At 42.8% G+C, this 21,708-nt stretch overlaps 1 protein-coding gene across 1 annotated transcript in view; it reads right to left on the bottom strand.

The window, feature by feature from the left end:
- LOC129185771 (protocadherin-16-like) overlaps positions 1–21,708 on the bottom strand; it is a 70,598-nt gene extending 48,890 nt beyond the window's left edge. Inside the window, exons 1-4 of the mRNA XM_054783224.1 lie at positions 21,391–21,708; positions 5,774–6,599; positions 5,504–5,701; positions 4,616–5,389 (exon numbers count right to left, since the gene is read on the bottom strand). Of these exons, the coding sequence (XP_054639199.1) occupies positions 4,616–5,389; positions 5,504–5,701; positions 5,774–6,586 (1,785 nt within the window). The 5' untranslated portion in view covers positions 6,587–6,599; positions 21,391–21,708. The remainder of the gene's footprint in view (positions 1–4,615; positions 5,390–5,503; positions 5,702–5,773; positions 6,600–21,390) is intronic.

Raw genomic sequence — 21,708 nt, 5'->3', positions numbered from 1 at the left:
GCGTAGGAAAATCTCAGCAATGAGAGGTGACGCCAAAAAGTAAGAAAAAAAGGGGGGAGGAGGGTGACTTATAAGAAAGAATGAAACAAAGAGAAAATGGAAAGACCTCGCTGCCATATGGTGCAGAGTATTGTGTCTAATGAGGCGTGAGGCGTCCACCAGGCCGATCACGCCTCAGTGAACTGCGCTTTAACAGCAGCTAATAGCAGCTATCATAAAACTCCACCATCAAGGAGTTGAAACCAAATCTTAATGAATTTAGTTGCAGCTGTTGCTTCCTGATCCTTGAACCATGGCAGGCCTGTAGACTGCAGGGATTACGCTGCGCTTACATAGAGTGTGCTGATTGGCCGGTCCTTTCAAAGTCTCGCGTAGATGTCGCATCATCATGTGTCGCCACAGCTGGCAGCTGTGTGCTAAGCTACACAACTCACAGCTGTTGACAACATTAAACAACGCGCACAACAAAAAAAATCAGACGTGCTCAAATGTGAGGAGATGACACCGTTACGGCTGGGTTGCATTTAAAGGTCTCCTATTATGCAAAAGTGACTTTTTAATGATTTACACAGCCTACACACCTTTCATCCTGGTTCCCCGTGCACACAATGCTGGGATTGGAACCTGACAGCTGGTGAATGTATGTATGGACCTACATTTTTTTTTTTAAATGGACGTTTTTTTACATCGGAGTGGGGGAAATGTGCATTTTTTCATGTCCGTTCATATTTGCTTGAAATTTTTACTTTCCGATAGTCTGCGGATATCATTACTGTGATCGCTGTCAGCACTTTGTTTGATCAGGTCCACGAGGCAGGTCAACTCAATGCTATTTGCCAAACTGGGGCCGGATGAAATTGGCCTGAGTTTGACACATGTGCCTTAAAATAAAGCTCTGCCATCTATCTGTCAGCCAGTTACAGATGAGGGAGCTGTAAGTTGGATTTTGGTTTTGTTCTTCAGCGACTAGGCTAACTAGCATGATGTAGCTGGTAACTGTGTGACTGTAATGTTAGCGCTGTAGCGCACTTAGCTATGCTACTTTTGCTAACGTTTTGTCCTCCTGTCCCATTCCTCCCTCAGAAAAGTCGAAGCTTCTCAGAGCATTCCTCCCTGAGCCGTACAGACGTCCACCACGGACTCCTGGAATGTCGACATCGCGTGAAGAAGTCTGAAGGCTTCCAGGCCGAGCGGTGTTGACTCAAGTGCTTTAGCAGGAGGGCCTTCTCCACCTGTGAAAAGAAACTGCTTCCCGATGTCCTTGCTCTATTTTAGTTGCCTTCACCCCACACGCTTCTATTTTCAATTAGCAGTCTGCTAAAGTAAATGATTGACTGGAAAACATCTCCATAGCTAGCATGTTAGACAGGAACACCTTCCTTCTGCGCAATCCATCATTCTCTCTTGCTCCTGAACACCTTAGGAGCACAGGGGTCCCCCAGGGCTCTATCCTAAAACCTTTGCTATTTAGCTCTTAGATTTAAAAAACGTAAAATCAGTCATATTCTAACTGAACTCCAAACTAACCCCTCGCCTCCAAGCCTGGAGCACATGTGCAGGTCCAACAACGTGTTCAACCATCGTAACCAGGAAAGCACATGTTGAACACCACAGGGGAGCTATATCACACTTGCTTAGCCGTGCATGATGTGTGTCATGCATAGGCTCACTGACACGCGATGCTAAATGGACATGATGGATGTGTGGACAAAAGTATTGGTACGCCCCGAGGAAGTGATAGGTGAAGAAAACACTGACTTTGCTGGTGCAAATTGTCACGGGGGTGGTACCCTTTGTGCTTCTGCTTTGATATTTGACTTTTCACACTTTGTGTACCTTTTGTGCAAATGCAAAACTGCAAACAGTTACCTAGGAGTCCAATAATTACTTTTATGGGGCTCATTAGTGTTTCATATTGAACATTGAGGGACACAAAAGGACTCCTACTGTAACTATATTTGTGACAGTGTACAACAGGGGTTACCAACCCGTCGATTGCGAGCTACTGGTCGATCTTTGGGACTTTACCAACAGCCCACAAGCCCAGTGCCCAAAACCCAGCCGGAGATACTAGTACACCAGCTCCCCTCGCCATGCTAGCAAAAGTCGAGTGAACAAAGTGCAGAAGGGTCGAGCGAGAGGGAGAGAAGGGGTGACAGAGCGCAGCGATGTGCCTGAGCACACAACAGTAGTTACTGCACGTTAATATGACTAAAAATCTGCTTTTGCTACCTCAAAAATTAAGACACAAATATAACTCCATAGACGCGCACCTCCAAAAAAACCACCACCACTCGCCCACGACACTGACCCAACAAGCCGAGTTGTAATTTGCTCATAAGTCTGACCGACAAAGAGGGGGTGACCAAAGTGCGGCTCGAGGGCCATCCATTTGCTCATTTGTCATTTCATCACTGCAGAAACAAAATAACATTTGAAAAAACAACAAAAGTTTTAAAAATAGAGCAAAAGGGGCAATGAGAAAAAGCTGAAATGTTGAATAGTAACAAAAAAGCTTTGTATTTAAAGACAAAGCGTTAAATATCTATCACTTTTTACTTTACTGTCTACAAAATAAAAGTAAACCCTTCTACAAAATAAATAAATAAATAGAATTTAATATATAATTTAAATATATTTTACATATTTTTTTTCTCGGCATGCATATATATATCCTGGTTGGGGGGATCTTGTGCAGGTTCACGGCCAAGATCAGGAATCTTGGGCTCAAAAGGTCGGTGACCACTTGTGTACAGACTAAAGACCCCCCTCTCCTTCATAATTGACTTTCAAGATGTACACTCAAAGGTATTGGGACAGCTACAGGAAGTGAAAAGTGTCTTTGCAGATATGAGCTGTCTGAGTGAAGATTGTTACATGGGTTGGACCTGAGTGAGAAGGAAACGCTTGCTCAGGTGAGCTGTAAGACCTTGTAGCATGTCTGACTCCAGATCAGAAGACTGCATGTTCAAATCACGTCAGGCTCACTTTTAGACTAGTCAATTCCAAACTTGCAAAAAAGTCTCCAAAGTCTTCCTGCAAAGCTGGAAGCATACAGCTGTGTCTTGCTAAATTAAGATTCAGGAAAAAAGCCAGCATGCTTGACAGGAACATGTTCCTTCTGAGCTGTCCATCCCTCTCTTTTGCCAACACAGGAGTCCCACAGGGCTCTACTCTAGAGACTTTACTAGTTAACTCGTAGGCTTAAACACCTTACTGTATTTTTAAAATATTCTATATGACTTCAAACTAACCCTTTACCCTCATGGTTCCAGATCAGTGGGTCGGGTGTTCAAATCACGTCAAGGTCACCAAGCAACTGTAAGAGTTGCAACACTTGAAGGATTGCTGGATCAAGTCAAGTTCCTCCAAAAAGCCTTTCCCAAAGTATTTCCTCAATGTTAGAAGCAGACAATTGTCCAAAGTGTCTTGCTAAATTAAGATTCATGGACAACAAAAGACTCTCGGCCAACCCCGTTGATTAAGAGTTATGAGTATCTGCCTTTTCTTTCACATTCCTTTTACTGACATCTGCTGGTGGGATGCCTGAGGATCACTGCATTTGACGCCATCCCTGCAAAGTTTGAGCCTTGCCACAAGCAAAATACTTTCCTTAAAGAAGACTTAAATCGTGATCGTGTCAGCTCATTCAGCATTTAGTCAGCAACTATTACATCCAATGAGTTGGTTCATTTCCACCAGCAGCTCCAATGGAGGCCATACTCATGACCTCTACCTCTACCGAGATCTCACACACGCACGCACTCACACACAAATAATAGAGCACACAGAGGCCCAACGACTTCTCTCGCCTGGGAAATACTTGAAGGAAATGAGGGGACGGGGGGAGAGGAAAGCAGGGAAACCATAAAATAAATAAGCCCTTTGTGTCCCAAAAGAATAAACACTGCAACACTTTTCCAATGACTTTGGAGCTGATAAGGTGCTTCCTACACTCTAGAAATGAATTTGTGTGGAGGGGGAAAGAAAGCAACAAGACTTTAAAAGAAAGAGAATAAACAAGAGTGACACATGGAGTAGTTGGGAATGAAAGGAACAAAAACTCCTGAGAGAAGAATTCCACTCCCATTATCCTAAAACTCACAGCCTCTGCAGGAAGCCTGCCTAGAATCTTGGCTCAGACCTGATCCGACCTTGAGGAACGTGCCGGAATGAGTGAATGGAACTTGACTGACAACACTAGAGAACCACCCGCGAGGTTTGTGAAGGAAATCTGTCTCAAATCATGCCAGAGTACCTCAGAGTCACTCGCAATTCAAGTGTTACAGCTGGAATCAAAGGTCTGTGGATCTTAATTAATCCCAAACCAAAGACTTCAATCATCCAAATTAAGATCCAAATGTGGGTCATTTAATCTGAAACATTTGTAAATTTGAGCAGAAAACTTCCAAAAAACAGAATTCTCTCCACAAACGCAAGAACTAGTCGAGTCATCACAATATGATACCAAAGACCTGTGTGGTGCTGATGGCCTGGTTACCATGGAAACACCCCAAGGTGAGCAAGAGGACACAGAGACAGAGGCTGCAGTAGCTTTACACACAAGATGGCATGCTACTGTCAGCTTGAGAAAATGGGGTAAAAACTGTCTTACCTCCAGGAAGCAGGTCCCGGCTGGCGTGTTCTCCTTGATGGAGGCGTTGTAGAAGCTGCTGGAGAACACAGGCGTGTTGTCGTTAGCATCCTGCAGCACAATGTTCACTTGAGCCGTGGAAGACAGCGGTGGCCGTCCACCATCCGTCGCAACCACGGTCACACTAGGAGCGGGCTCCGATTCAAAATCCAGGGCAGTCGCAGTGGTAATGATCCCCGTGACCGGGTCAATGGAGAACCAGTCGGAGTGAGAGTTTTTCCCCTTCAGGAGGCTGTATCTGATTTCCCCGTTGTGGCCCTGGTCCTTGTCTCGGGCGGTAACCTGAAGAACAAAGGACCCTGGGTAGACAACCTCGGGGATGGTCTGTCTGTAGGCCTGCTGGTCAAATAGTGGGGGGTTGTCGTTCACGTCAGTCACCTGGATGGTGAAAGACGACTCCGCCCTGAGGGGGGGCGTGCCAGAGTCTGTGGCCATCACCCTGAGGTCATAAGAGTCCCTCTCCTCTCTGTCCAACACCTGATCGACATAAATCAGGTAGATGATGCTGTCCTTGGTTGTGAGTGCAAACTTCCCATCGCCCCCCTCCAAAGACACGTTGACATTGGCATACTCTCCGTAGTCGGGGTCGGTGACAGATATGCGAGCCACGTACTGACCCGGGTGGGCCCCCTCGGAGATCCTCGGAGAGCCATCTTCACTGAGAAAGATGATAGTCATGGTGGGCTGGTTGTCATTGTAGTCACGCACATGGATGGTCACAAACGCGTTGGTCACCTGGGAAAGGAGATGAAGAATATGTCATTTATCTTCATATGCTCATGGAACACACGTCATATCAGGTCATGTGTAGATGGAATGACCTCAGCCATGATGTAAGTGGTGCAGTACCTCGGGTTGGCTGGCGTTGTCCCTAGCCTGGACCACTAGTTCATGCACTCGTTTCAGCTCATAGTCCAGTGGTCTGTTTAGGGTGATGACCCCGGACTTGAGGTCCATGACGAAGTAGCGGTCAGGATCACTCTGACGTCGGTTGATCTCATAAAGCACCAGACCGTTATCACCCTCATCCTCATCTGCTGCAAACACCTGCAACCAAGAAAGAGTCTGTTAGTCCACTTGCACCAGGACACACCCCTCATGAAGAGATAATGTGATCACCTGCAGAATGCTGCTGCCCTGTGGGAGACTTTCTGAAATGATAGCATGGTATCTGCTCTGGTTGAAGACCGGCGCGTGGTCGTTGATGTCAGTCACAGCCACCTCCAGGGTCATAGACCCCACCCTCCTGGGAGAGCCCCCATCAAAGGCTTCCAGGACTAAGATGTATGATGAACGTTTCTCCCTGTCCAGCAGTCCGTTGACAACCAGGTCCAAATAGAGCGCCTTGTTGGCAGCTCTCTTTGTCTCCAGGCGGAACACCTGGCCCACATTACCCTCACGAATAGCATAGCCTTGCGTGGTCAGCTGGTCCTTGTCCGCATCTGTCGCCGGTTCCAAGGAAAACCTCGTCCCCTCAGCCGTGTGCTCTGGGATCTTGAGAACCGCTTTCTTTCTGGGGAACGCAGGCGCGTGGTCATTGATGTCATTGACGCTGATTGACACCTCGATGGTGACGCCCGTCATGGTCACGGCAATGAAACTGTAGTGGTCCCTTTGCTCGCGGTCTAAGCGGCGTGCTGTGGTTATTATCCCCGTGGTGTCATCGATGTTGAGATCACTCCCCACACCTGTTCCCTCATGGTCCGAGATGAAATAAAGACTTGCCGTCTCACCAGGCGGCAACCCGGCACTGATGTCCCCGACAATGGTCCCCTCCGGCTGCTCCTCGTCCAGCTGCAGCTCCAGCGCACCAAGGACGGCGGACGACTGAAGCAGGACCAGAATGACGAGCGGCCGCCACCATCGCCAAAGCCCTGAGCACAAAGACGGTCCACTGAGCCGCCATCTTGACCCTTCTCTTCTTAAAGACATGGCTCAGCTACACCTGGGACACACGAGACAAACCATAACGTGTATCAAAGACTTTCCCATCATAAAACATTTCAGAGAGAACTTTCTGGATGGAGCAGGTGGATCTGCCAGAGCATGGAATTGAAACTCGGAATCTGTCCAGGATCGGAATGCAATAATAAAGGATATTCATCTGAAAGCTCCTGATTTATTGAGCAGGAACATTTTGGACTGATCAAAGCAGGAAGGCTTTGAAATCCAGAGGGAAGCATAATAAAGTCAGCGGGCATCCACCGCCTCCGTACTCACGCGAGCGCAACATAAATAGAAACCCTGACATGCTGTAACGCTACACACTAACGTCACGGCTCAATCCTTTATTTGCGTAAAGTGGCTTTGCTGACAGCGATGGATCATGCACTTTGTCTGGTGACACCAGCTCACCTTCTAAACTCTAGCAGGAACGCATCAACATGTCTCAAACGTCTATGATGGAGGATTTACATGCAGCCGCTTTGGCGTGTTTATCCTCAACTCCAAAGGCCTTGCAGAGATATACAGCTCAGCCCTTCAAATATTTACACGCCGTTCAAGATGAGAGCAACCGTTTGGGCATTTCCCTCTCGTGTTCATGTGGGGAGATTTATTGGCCGTGTAACTTTTCAAAACATCCCGTGATGAAGGGAACCATCCTAGCCCATAACTCCTTCCTTATGGCTTGTGAGCAGAGAGATGCAGCAGTCTGAAGATGACAATGATGATGCACTGATGACTTAAGAGAGTTCATGGATGACAACTTTTTAATATCATTTTAAAACAGGATGAAGCATTGAGTCGTCAGGTGTTAGCCAAGCTATAGTTATCCAGACAGTCCCTCCCACATTGCTTATATAAATTGGATGGTTAATTTGAGGAATGCCTTGCACATCTGCAGCACAAAGAAGCTCATCTAGCTGAGGGCAGCAGGCTAATAGTGAGCTTCCTAGTTAGCATTTCGCACAAACACACTTGGAAATACAAATAAACGTTACCTATGGAGGTGAATGGACATGTGGAGTTAATGCGTTGAATTCATGTGAATCTTGTAAATTGCATCAACCTTGGCTCACAAATTTTGGAATTCATGTTAAAAATGTCTTTTTTCTTAATAGTCCAACTGAATACTTTTCATTTCTTTTTGCCAATGTGTGCAAACTTTAGGGACACCCTAAACAGTGGCAAATCCCATTAAAAGCCACTTTGCTTATAGTTCATTTATTTGCAGTACTTTTCTATTATTAAATGATTCACCAAACAGCATCCCACTCTTTCACAACCTTTTCCAAGAATGAGGGTAAGAAGTAGCATTAGGATTGTTGTTTGTTTTCACAGGATTATGCAAAAGCTACACGACCCATTGTGGTGGAAGGGTGGCACACGTGCTGAACAAGTAGCCCATATAATTTGGTAAGAATCTGAATAAAAAATGCGTATACGAGAATGCATTTTCATTTTTCGCTGTTATGGTCCACTTGCATTGGGGCCATGTGAGCTCGTGACCAAGCAGATCCAGCAAGAAACTTGTTATGGGCCTAAATGTGGAGTGCAGCCCTTCCTATTATTCCTCATACTTATGATTTTTTTCTTCTTATATCATATCCTGCTGCAACGAATGCAGAACAAACCATGGAACATTCACATTTGAAAATGAGACACTTGATTAGGAACCTACCCTTCAGGCGATGCACGTTATATCACTCGATATATCACATTGTATCCTTACTGGTTACTAGCATGGCAGTTGTTAGCATTGTTAGCATTACGGTCTCGTAGTCATTCTGGCAAGGTTAAAAGTGTTTCGAGGACAAAACCTGCAAGCCACCAAGGTGTTCTCAAACTCCAGGTCAGAGGTGAGCAACAGGCAGCAGACCTATTCAAAATTTTGACAGGAATTTTTCTGATACTGGTCCTTTTCAATTGGTTGACTGGGATAAATGCTCATATCTTGAAAAGGCACTTAAGCTAACAAATATGTTCCCTGTCCAATACAGAGTTGCATTAAAAAGGACAATGCTTCTAATTTGTAAATTGATTTTTTTAATGCTCCTTAAAACCTAATCCCAAGCAAATAGAAAGCATGATTTAATATCCAATGAATCCGCCTTCCCACTGACCGTGACCGCATGCAGTAGTTTATGAGTCCCGTGAGGCGGACAGATTAATAACATCTATTGCTCCTCTGGGAGACGGGAGGAGGGACATGGACACCAGCCCCTCCACTATGGTCGCTGACCTCCACATCTGGAGTGCCTTGCAAAACTTGCAGCCAGCCGGCATCTTGTCTGCACGCGCGCATTCCTTTGATTTTGTTTTGGACTTGGACACTTGTGGAGTTTCTTTAGCAAGTGCAGATAGACGAGTGAGAGCCAAACACGCCCGCCATGCATCCTCTCAGGAGAACAAAGCAGATGGAAAAAGTGAAGCCATTGCGACTCTGATGGTTGTCTTTAGGGGGCAATATGGGAATCATGTCGGAAAAAGAGTCTTTTCACGCAGTCGTCAACCATCTGTAATGTCAACACTTTATCCATGACATCGCTTCCCTGTCATGAGGACAGTTTTTGACTAGCTCCCTCTAGTGGCCCTCTTTTGAACAGATGATTGTCAAGTCAAAAAATGCCAAAGAAAGACAAGAACTGGTGACAATAAAACAGCATCCCCACATATTGTGCTCCCTCATGTCTGTGTGTAGCATTACTGGTATAGCGGTTAGCATAGATGCCATCCAAGCAGGTGACCTGTCTTTGATTGCGGGCCAATGCAAAGCTTTGGGCCTTAATATGCAGAATGGAAGGATCAGGTCAACTCATGGAAATTTCTCATCTTTGAGGAGAGAGGTTACATTGGGATATTGCTCAGAACCACAAAAAAGTACATGCAAATGAATGCTACTAAATACTAGCATGTGAGACATTTTTTTTCGGTTACATTCACATACATACAGCTTTTACCCACAGGCCATCAGGCTTCTCAACGAAGCACTCGCACACGCCGCACGCAACACACGCACACACTCATAGCACTTTATTTATTTATTTATTTATTTATGTATTTATTTGTTTGTATTATTTACTTGTATTAATGTCTCTTCTGTTGTTGTTGCTTAATTTATTGGTATTTATGTTTATGTGTTTATGTTTCTTATGTTCTTATTCTTTCTTGTGTTTTCTTTCTTTTCGTGGGAGAATGAACAGAATAAGATTTTCATTGCATGGTATAACTGCTGTTTTACCATGCACATGACAATAAAACTCTCTTGAATCTTGAATCTTGAATCTTGAATACATTGAGGTCGGAGCTCATCAGCTCATTCCTGCGATATTTCTTGCTTTTAAATTCAGTTGAACCTTGTTTAGCATTCGGTTAACGTCGAAAATGTTCACCAAAGTTTTGCCTCGCTTTGCGTACGTTTTCCGGTTAGCGTACAATATAGCATGCGTCTTGTCGTGTTATTAATACACTGCGTGAGTCCGACTGTATTCTTAATTAATTTTTATCACAAAACTTCTGTGTTAGCAGCTTGCTAATACTGTACATGGAAACAGGAAGCGGAAGTCAGCTCTGTTGTCTGTCTATGATGTCGTCAGCAGTGAACTCGCCAACTAACACAGCTACGCTGCAAGTCTCCAAAATGTTAACACAAAACACGTCTTATGTTTTGCAGTTATAGTTTTAAACAAAAAATGCATATAAATGATGAATGAAAGGGATAAATGAACATTTAAGGTTACTTTGACCAGACATGATGTGACAATGAGATCAATATACACACCACCTTGGTGCTTTGCTATGAGATATATTGAATTTAGTAGTGTTTCTTGCCTTCTTTCTCAAAATGCTGTGACTTGCAACTTTCTTTGGCTCCATTTTGGTTTGTTTTGCGGCTGTGATCAAAAGAAAAGCAGACTTGAGGTGAGAAACACTATTGAATTCAAGAAATAACTCATCGTCGCATCTTTGTCAACAATCATGTCTTCAATAAAGGTAAAAGTAACGTTACATGTTCATTTATCCTTTTCACTCATCATTTAGACGCATTTATAATTGTTTTCTGCATGCAAAACTATAATTGTAACTAACTATCTTAAATGTTAACATTTGTGTTAACACTTTTTGGCTTTCTGGAATGGATTCATTGTATTTACACAATTTCTCACTGAAAAAATTGTTTTGGCTAGAGTCAGACCTTCTGAAATGGATTAATGACGCTAACCCGGGTTCCATTTTATCTGAAATCAAAGTGAAAAGTTTTTTTTTCTTGCAGCGCACTTCATAAGACGAATGCTTACCTTACTATTAAAATACTATGTATTAAAATAAGCTAAATAATTAACACAGAAACATAAAAAATATGACTTGCCAAAACGCTATTTAATTATTTTGCCTATTTTAAGTAATAAATCTCAGATTTGAGTACATACTCAAGATTTTCAGTTTTTCTTTAGCCAAAATAACTGTATTTATTGATTTAAGAGATTTTACAAGTTATTCAACTTATGGGGGTTAATAACAGCACCGCCATGTGGTGTATTAGTCAGAAAAATAATAGCACAGGCAACGCAGTAGGGGTGCATGTTTTGACACATTTTCACCCTTTTGTGTGAAGCCCTTCAGGAGTAGATTTTTTTCACATGACTACGTACTGTATAGCATGCCGCAGTGTAGGTTGACTACAAGAAGCTGCTCATCCCTCACACTGGAAGTGTTTGTGTGTGTGTGTGTGTGTGAGATGACATCATCTCCGTGCGACCACACTGACAGACGGACGCTAAGGGCTCCACGCTGTCTCGGCCACATGACATCTGGCATGGCAGCCCCGTAATCTTTGTGTGCAGCACACAAGCCTGCAAGCCAGCGGTATCGAACAGGAAGCAGAGATGTTTCAATACATCACGCATACATGCAACACTTTATCTTATAGTTGAGAGAAAAAAAAGCTGTCCTCTCCAGTACACAAGCCAAACCCAAACAGGCCTTTCCATCTTCCAAGTCCCTCCTTCCACCGTCTTCCTCTGTCCCTCTTAATGGATTTTGCAGATCTATGCCGGGCACGCCATCACTCCCCTCAGCCAAGCTAAACTCTCAGTTACGAGTCAAAAAATCTCCACGCAAGTGACCTGCTGCTCACTGTATGGACTTCTGTGTAGTGGGGCTCATTATATACATCAATAATGTGTTCATAAAGAAACTAGTTTTTAAATACTTGGAATGTTTCATGCACTAATCACGCATTACTCTATTTGTATACAGTGTGCAATACGTGACCAAAAATACACTTTGGCCAGTATTTACCATGTATCGTATTGAATGAAAAAACCTGGTGTCACCCATCACTACTTCAGTGAGCCACGTAACAGATGCCAACTGGTGCAGCCGGGCAAAAGTACATCAGAAAACTTCACTTCCCGCTGCCTTTAGAGTCACGGTGGACATCGAGTCGACAGCTTGGGCTTTTAGGTCAATGCCTTGCACGCTCGACTGTCATTTGGTGGACAGTGCTTTGAGCCCCCGGCGTGCAAGTTGCATACACAAACACTATCAATAATAGTATAGGAAAACTTTAGTATGTTGGCTTTTTTAACTCATATTGGTACATGTTTGTTTATGTATTAGGTATACCTTTCAGTGTTAAGTTGCTGTGTGATGAGTTTAGTGTTCTATGTAAGATGACAGCGTGGGTCAGACTGTTATGTTGAGTAATGACCTCCTGCAATTCCCAATGGGTTGACAAGCTCATCGTGGGTTTTTTCATAGCTCATGATTGGCTCCCGTCAAATAAAGAGCTGCATTGTCCTCACAGACTCGTGTGTGCCACAGTATGCCATTTTATGACATGGACATGTGCGACTTATACACTGGTGTGGCTTATTAATGTACAAATCTGTCTTTTCCTCTAAATTTAGTGGGTGTGGAATTTACGGTACATATCATACATATCTTATTTACAGGGGTGTCCAAAGAGGGGTGGCCGCATACCAAAAAAATGCAAGGATATATTTTGTACATTAAAGATGCTAAAACTAATCCAATGTAGGAAAATATAAGGTAAACTTTTCGAAGGAATCTTTTTAGCTTTGTGTAATAGCTGACAAAGCAAATACATATATAGTAGTATCTAATAATACAATACTGTATCTCATTGATAATGAATTTATTTTTAGCATATGCCAGGGGCCAATAAAAAACCAAAAGCCAAAATTGGCTCCCCAGCCGCACTTTGGACACCCCTGCTTTCTGGCTTATTAGAAACAGCTCTCAGTTTGATAGTGGAAGAGGTTTCCATGGTAAAACTGGCACAGTAAAAGACAAAGTGACACACACACGTACACACACACACACACGCAGGTCCATAAATAAGGTCCCTGGTGGTGATGAAGTGCAGTGAGACTTTCTCACACTTAAGGTCACACACACACACACACACACACACACACACACACCCCCACACACACACACACACACACACTACAAAGAGGCTGAGACATGTGCATGTGTGTGTGCACAAGCATTCCAGTGGAGATCATCAAGGTGGACCAGAAAAGAAGCTTAGCAGGATGATGAGGTGACGAGATGATGAAGGGATTATGAAGGCTTCAAAGTCACTAGGATTCTCGCAGCTACAGTGCGTGCGGCACCAGCTACTTCAACATCAGCAGGAGCCTTGCACTGACATACTGTCAAGTGGAAGCGACCTCGGCCCTCTTTTCATGTACACCCGTCAAAATCAATAGTGTTCCTGCTCTAATACTGAAGACGCTAATTATTTATGCTGGAAAATTAGCATTCAAAATCAGTAGCATACTTGCACCAACAGCAAGGATCTCTGAAGAACCTAAAAGAATGGTGGACAACATATCTTTTGACGTCTCTTTTGACCATAGCGACCTTTTCCGATGGATAGCATTTTCTGAACAAAAAAGAAAATCCCTGAACGTTACAAATCCTGACCAGTAGACAAATTCAATTATCTTCTTATTTGTTTTTTCAAAGCATCAATAAGGGTCTTTCTTCGGCGTTGAACAATTAAATCCTGTCACGTGTAATGAAGATTGATGGAAACGTGTGACGACTAGAGAGGTGAAAACACCACCTGTGACCTCAACTTCCTGAGCCTTTGTTTTCTGTTGCGTGTCGCTCAAATTCAACAGGGTGCTTGCATCAAACACTGAATAACATCGGTTTGAAATTCATTCATTCAGTCATTTTCTATGCCGCTTTTCTTTATTAGGGTCGCTGGGGAATGCTGGAGCCTATCCCAGCTGACTTTGGGCGACAGGGGGGGTACACCCTGGACTGGTCACCAGCCAATGGCAGGACACATATAGACAAACAACCATTCACACTCACATTCATACCTATGGACAATTTAGAGTCGCCAATTAACCTAACATGCATGTTTTTGGAATGTGGGAGGAAACCGGAGTACCCGAAAAGTCAGAATTAAACTTTTGAACGCAGTTTTGGAGTTCACTCAAAACCAGTAGGGTTATTGGTCCGAAATGCAATGCAACTTAAAAATGTTTCAAATGATCATAAAGAGATAAAAATAAGCATATTCATTTTTGATGAATGATTTCACCTACGACCTCAGACCTCTTTTGTAGGATGTCACACAAAATCAGTAGGGTTCTTGTCCAGACAAGGAGAAAAGATGGTTGGCAGAGTGAAAAAAAGATGAGTTGCTCGCAAGGTGGAATCATACCTGTCAACATTTGCATTGGGAAATAAGGGACATTTTTCAGAAAATAAGGAAAAAGAAGGGTTATTTTTCACAGGGGAGGGAAAATTCTGGTCTTAAGCATCAGAATTTCCAATGGCATCCCGCATTTTTAAAAAATGATTCACTTGAGCGGACCAAAAGATGTGCTGGAGCGTTTATTTATGAAGTTAAAATATAGGGAAAATACGTAAAACTATTAAAAGGGGACCACGTCGGGACATAAGAGCAAAAACCGTGAGTTTCCCGGGAAAACAGGAGTGCTGACAGGTATGGGTGGAATATTTAAAAATATCTTACGCGCCAACACATCGTCCCAGCTTTGGCTGTCTTTCAAAAACGAGTGGTGTTCTTGCTGCATCACAGAGAAGCAATCAGTGGTTCCCATAGGCGGTCGGCCATGAAACATGTGATCATGTGACCACTGACTTCTTTCTCCATACTTCCTGGTTAGCGGCGCGTCGACAGCTGCTGGGTGGCGGGAATGTTGGGGATCACGTTACGCCATTATGTCCCTGGCTGGGAATGAGCGGCGTCCGTTAATAAGCATCAAAATAGCAAGGAGACTACAGCTTAGTGCGTACCGACGCGAGCGAGTGGGGGCCGCCATTCCTGACACGTGGGGGGAGGTGGAAGGGGGGTGCAGAGGATTGGAAAGTGAGCGCCTTCATGAAAAACACATGAGACACACGATCTGGTCCTCGCTGCATTGCCACCATCATCACACTCATCCAGTGAACAACTTTTTAAGATGTTCCCATGCTTGAGGCCACATGAGGATCAATGAATGCATAACTTTATTTACAAAAACAACACATAGATGCATGTGCCATTCAAACGTTTGGAGACATGATGTTGAATGAGAAAGTGTCTACAGACCTTTCATATGAAAGTTCTCTAGTTTTCTTCCATACTGCCTGTTATTCGACTGCTTGCCTGTGGACCAAATCCTTCCCAGCAATGACATCAGACCCCACTCATAAGGTCAGTTCAAAACTTGGGAAGGACAACCATTTTTGCAACAGATTACTAAAAACAGCAGAGCACTTTTGTCATATAGAGATTCTTAACTAGGGTTTTTGGTCAACGGTTGACTACAGTATTTTGCAGTATGTATTTGAAAACATCACAGCACTCCTGTTATATAAAGAATCTTTGACTACGATATTTTGCAGTAGATTCTTGAAGACACAGCACTCCTGTCATATAGAGGATCTTCAACTTTGCGGTAGATTCTTAACAGCAGCTTTGACTAGTGTTTTTTTTGTTTGGTAGTAGCGCCTTAAAAACAGCAGAGCACTGCTGTCGTATAGAGGATCTTTGACTAGCATTTTTGGAAAATGGTTCTCAAAAACAGCACAGTACTCCTGTCACATAGAGGATCTTTGACTAGTGTTTTTTTTGCCAGAAGTTCCTTAAAAAACAGCAGAGTGGTTAGTCCTCTCATTTACAGCAAGTTTGAGGAGTGTATTTTGCAGTAGATTCTTAAAAGCAGCAGAGTGGTCTTGTCATATAAAAGATCTTTGACATAGTGTTTTTTTTGTTTGATAGTAGCTCCTTAAAAACAGCAGAGCACTCCTGTCATATAGGGGATCTTTGACTAGCATTTTTGGAAAATGGTTCTCAAAAACAGCACAGCACTCCTGTCACATAAAGGATCTTTGACTAGTGTTTTTTTTGCCAGAAGTTCCTTTAAAAACAGCAGAGTGCTCCTGTCTTATAGAAGATCTTTTGCAGTATGTCTTTAAAAACAGCAGAGTGGTTAGTCCTCTCATTTAGAGCAAGTTGGAGTTGTGTAGTTTGCAGTAGATTCTTAACAACAGCAGGGCGTTCCTGTTATTTAGGGGCTCTTCAGCTCTTTTGTGCAGTACTGTATGCCTTGAAAAACAGCAGAGCGGTCGGTCCTCTCATTTCGAGGATCTTTGACTAGCATTTGGGGGGGGGGGAGCAGTAGGTCCTCAAAAGCAACACAACAAACCTGTCATACAAAGGATCTTTGTTTTGTTTTTTGCCAGTATGTCCTTAAAAGCATCACAGCACTCCTGTCATAGAGGATCTTTGACTTGTGTTTTACTGTCTGACTTTATGACTATGATTTATTTGTGTCTATGTAAGGTACAACGGAGCTTTGCTTTGGCATTTTATACAAAATAAAACTGAAAGGAGCAGTGTGCCTTCCTCCTCCATTCTATAGTTTTCTGAAAATGTGTCCCCAGAACAATTTAGTTATCAACCTCATGTACATACAATAAGTTAGCGTTAGCATCTCTACTACCACACATTTCTTTTGTGCAATGGCTGTGTCATGCTGCAACATGCATAGAAGCACCACCAGGACGCAAGCACGTACATATTACTACTATACTACTAGTCCGTGGCGGCCATGGCGACAGGCAGCTACCATGGCAACCACGCGTCCCCAAGGGGTGGCACTAATGAAATGTGGTGCAGTCAGTAAAGGGCGGGGGGGGTTCTTATCAATGGGAATCTCATTTTGTGAGTCACGCCTCCCAAGCTATCAATATGAGACTGACTGTGGCTAAAACATCCTCGAACAATATGCAACCTTAACACACGTCACAGTGCTGTTGTTGAAATCAAACACTTGTGTCCCATTGTGTACATGTGTGTGTGAGGTCAGCTTTCCGACATTTGTCCTCATTGACTTCCCAGGCCCAAGAAGGAAAGAAAATCCAGGAAAAAACAATTGTGGGACACAATTAGCGAGAGATTTGTCTGAGCTGCAACAATGTGCATGTCAAAGGTTGACATGTGACTACTTCTACGTCTCCTTAGGCCAGGGGTGTGCAAACTTTTTCCTGCGAGTGCCACATACTGAAAAATGAAAGGATGCAAGATATGCTTAGAGGTTATATAAAGTGCAAGAAAAAAACTGCATCTCAGCTTTGTGACATAGGTGAAAAAGCCTATTATTAGCTCATTCATTTTATATGCCACTTATCCTCACTAGGGTTCCGGAAGTATGCTGGATGTACGCTGGACTTCTCGAGAGGCGGGGTACACCCTGGACTGGTCGGCAGCCAATCGCAGGGCACATATAGACAAACAAGCATTCACACTCACATTCATACCTATGGACAATTTAAAGTCGCCAATTAACCTAACATGCATGTTTTTGGAATGTGGGACGAAGCAGGAGTACCCGGAGAAAACCAATGCACGCACGGGTCGAGTCGAACCCAGGTCTTCTCGATTGCCTGCCTGTGTGGCCAACATGCAAACCACTCGGCCACCGTGCGACCCGCTGTTTATTTTTTTCAATTTTCCGAATATTTCAAATGTCTTCTTAAATAATCTTTGTACATTTTCATCTTGTAATGTTATGACATTATTCACATAATATTTACACTTTATATCCATAACATTAAACATTAACATTTTGTTTTGATGTTTCTCACAATAGTCCGACTTTTTTTTGTTAAGATTTCAACGTTAGGCTACTAAAACGCTGATATTTTTCCTCATAATTATGTTACTCTCGTATAATTACAACTTTTTCTTGTTAGATTACAACTTTTTTCTCTTTCTGGGTTTTTTTTTTTGTTGTTTTCTTGTTAAATTATATTTTTACAATGTGCCACAAATGCCCACCTGGGCCACAGTTTGGAAACCACTGCCTTAGGCTCATGTACAACTTAAATCTGCAGCATTCTTGCTTTGACTGAAGCTATATGAGAAGAATTCTGACAGATAAATAGCACCAAAAAGGAATTTTATGTGACGTCAGCTATCACCTCCATCTTTTATTGTATTCAACATAAATCAGGAGGGGTCTTGCTTTGGACTATTAGAAATCCCCACAAAACAAGATTGTTTGGAATGGACAATTGGACTTGACATTTTATCTCAACCTCCTTTTAGGTAGATAGCATCAAAATCAATAGGGTTCTTGCCTTGGCTAATGTAAAAGACCTCTGAAAGTTTAAAGAAGACCGGCTGAAAACTATGGAAATATAAAACAATGAAAAAAATGTTTGACCTCAGCTAACTTGGTCATCTTTTTATGCGGATATCAGCAAAATCAGTACAGTTCTTGTGTAGGTGAAAAGTAAAAAAAGACCTAGCTCCAATTTGACATTGATCCAGTCACTTGTTATTGCACAACATTAAAACTCAACAGGGTTCTTGCTTTTATAAAAGTACGCAATTTGAAGAAGATCAGACATGAAATTGTGACGCACAAAGCACTGAAAGGGAACTTTTCGCCATTCGCCATTTGACCTCAGCTACCTTGGCCATCTTTTTTTCAGACAGCTTTCAAAATCAACGGGGCCCTTGCTTAAGTGAAAAGAAAAGACCACTGAACACTTGCCAAAGCTAGGTCGAGTACAAGTTGAGAACAGTAAAGCACTGAAAAATGAAATTTTAAACCTTTTATCTCAGTTGTTTTATGTGCGGCAATGTATCAAAATCAACAGAGTTCTCGCTTTGACAAAGACAGAAGACTAGTGGAGGTTTGAAGACGGTCCCGTGAGAATGGAATACAGGAATACAGCCCGGATATTTCATCTCAGCTGCCTCGGCCATCTTTTTTCAAGGTAGCGTTCAAACTCAAAAGAACTCTTGCGTTGACGAAGGTAAATAAGAGTTTGAAGAGGATAAACAAATAAAGCATGGGGAAAACAGTCGGACAGAGACAAGACTTTGTCGAGACAAAACAAAGGGTTGAAAATAAAGTCGTAAACAAAAAGAAGTGGTGTTCTTGGGTGCTGCTGACAGTGTCTATTGGTTTTATCCACTGAGCTTGACATGAGGCGCTGTGTTGACTTTGTTGATAAGCTCTGCACAAACAACTGGTTACTCCATGAAAGAGACGCTATTTAGCGTTGGAGTGGACCGCAGGGGGTGCTGGGCTGCAGCTGCCTTGCATGAGGTTTGTCTCGGGCTGGCTGCACGCCTCATCGCCCTGCACGACAGCAGAACCAGAACCTTTCTGACTGGCTGGTGGTCAGCAAGCCCCCAAGCGAAGACCACTGGACTGCAATGTAACAACACCAAGATGTGTATAACTGCTATGTTGTGACTCCCGTCACTACTGTGGTTGCAAGTATGTCCTATTTGTAGCATCTAGGAAAGGATGCATGCTGTGTACAAAGCACTAGATGGGCAAAAGAGTTGGGACACGCCTCTTAAAGGTCCCCGATTCTGCAAAACAGACTTTTTAAAGACGTTCTAACATAAATGTGTCCCTATAGCACAAAATGTGACCAAAATATGTCATCTTTCTCACTTGTTTGCTCCACTTTTGAGAGAAGAGGCGCTCAAACGATCACTTTTGAAGTTCAGGCTTTGCTACACATCTTAAAACAACGTGGAAAGCTTTGCCAGCCGTCGGTCACATACAGACTTGGAAGCTTTAAGTATGATGGTTTTGTTTTTCTTCAGCGAATAGGTTAACGTAGCATGGTGCTGCTGTTAAAATGTAATGTCATGTAAGCACTGTAGCTCACATATTAGCTATGCTAGCGTTGCTAACGTTTGAAGTTTGAATGGACTTTGGAGGCTTAGCTTTCCCAAAATGAATTCCAAATTGTGCAACCTCAGATGTCGTTATACATTAGAAGTTCCAACTGTGTTTGTTTACAAGCTAGAAAAATTGCCTTCAAAGTAGGGCTGCAACTAACAATTATTTTAATAACGGATTAATCGGTCGATTATTTTTTAGATTAATCAGATTTTTTTTGTTAATCAGAACACATTTTTAATTTCCGCCTCTTTATTCAGATATAGAAGAGTTGTACTGACAGAGCAAATAAGCGCACAAACACCAGGTTTCCACTTGAATATTCCGTTAAAATAATGTTAAATAATAAAAAATCTAAGTTTTTGTCAAATAGCTTCAGTAAAACAATAAATGCACACAAAAATACAATCATGATCATTTTCTTAGTCGATTAATCTGAAGCTTGTTGTTTCAATTAATGGAGTAATCAGATGGACCAAATAATATGAAGCTAAAGTTAGTGGTTGGGTCCGCAACACATCAGAAAAGAGAAACACATAGATAATAGGTTTCATGGATGACGAAAGAAATGTAAAAATATTCACATTTGAGAGGCTGAAATCAGAGGATATTAATATGCTGTATTTTAAAAAACTATTAATCGATTACCAAAATAGTTGTCGATTAATTGGGTAATCGATTAACCATCGATTAATCGACTAATTGTTGCAGCTCTACTTCGAAGCTCACTGAACAGAAGACTTGTGATGTACGCTGTCTTTCACAACAGTGTTTCAAACTTGGACATTGCAACTTTTCAACATTGCAACTTTTCAAGGCTTATTTAACACTAATGTGTACAATGACAGAAAGCAGGCTTCGCTACACGTCTTAAAATAAAGCCCTGCCAACAATCCATCAGTCAGCTACAGACATGGGGGCTGTAAAAATGATCATTTTGTTTTTTTCCAACAAATAGGCTAACTAGCATGATGTCGCTATTAAAATGCAAGGGCATTGTTAGCACTTTAGCATCAGAGTTATGCTAGTGTTGCTACTCCTTAATGTTGCAACGTTGTACGCGATATATGGCATCTTTTACGTTGGACAAGTGCAGAGTTACAATGTATAGTGTACATCAAAAGCCGACAATAGCAGCACACTCAAAGTCCATTTGTGTCCTGCCAGGTCCAACATCCAAGTTTAACACTCCACTGCACCGCAATGTAACTGTTGTGATCAGGTGCAAAAACAGAACCTACCCCAGTGACAGTCATTGCATGTGCCAAAAGATACAATAATGGCACTGCTGCATGTTCACAAACTGTCCTCACATTGACAGTGTCTGTCTTTACTCCATTTAGACCTATTTTCATGTCATACAACACAAAGACACGCAAAAAGCCCCCTATTCATCTTATCGGCAATGTGTAAGCCTTTCTGCAGCCTGTCATTGAATGGGATGCTACACACACACACACACACACACACACACACACACCACTGCAAGCATGACCCACTGAGTGGTACCGGCATTGTTTTGTGTATAGAAGCTTACATTACATGTGTTAGTGCAGGTATTGTGAGGAGATGAGCAGCACTTACATTCATTGGAGGGATGTGTGCGCCTCTGGGTGTCTCCTAAAAAAGCTGATTAGTATGCAAGGAGACAATCCAGCCTCGATTAGAAAAAAGAACACAGCCAGCTTCCACACACACAAAAAAGGAGGCCAATTCCACAGAATTTCTTCAGTCCTGCCGCTGCTGATCCTGTGAGGAATTTTACGTCAGGTGAGAAGGCGACAGCTGGGAATCCTTTCTTCTCCTTCCAGATCTTTCTGCTCAGTCTGCTCCCTCCTCACCCAGCATCCAGACAGGAGTAGCCGAGCACCTCACCAACCTACCAACCGACTGGCTGACTGA

The sequence above is a fragment of the Dunckerocampus dactyliophorus genome, chromosome 1, assembly GCF_027744805.1.
Source record: "Dunckerocampus dactyliophorus isolate RoL2022-P2 chromosome 1, RoL_Ddac_1.1, whole genome shotgun sequence".
NCBI classification, from domain to species: Eukaryota; Metazoa; Chordata; class Actinopteri; order Syngnathiformes; family Syngnathidae; genus Dunckerocampus; species Dunckerocampus dactyliophorus.
This window is presented reverse-complemented; position numbering and strand designations above follow the sequence as displayed.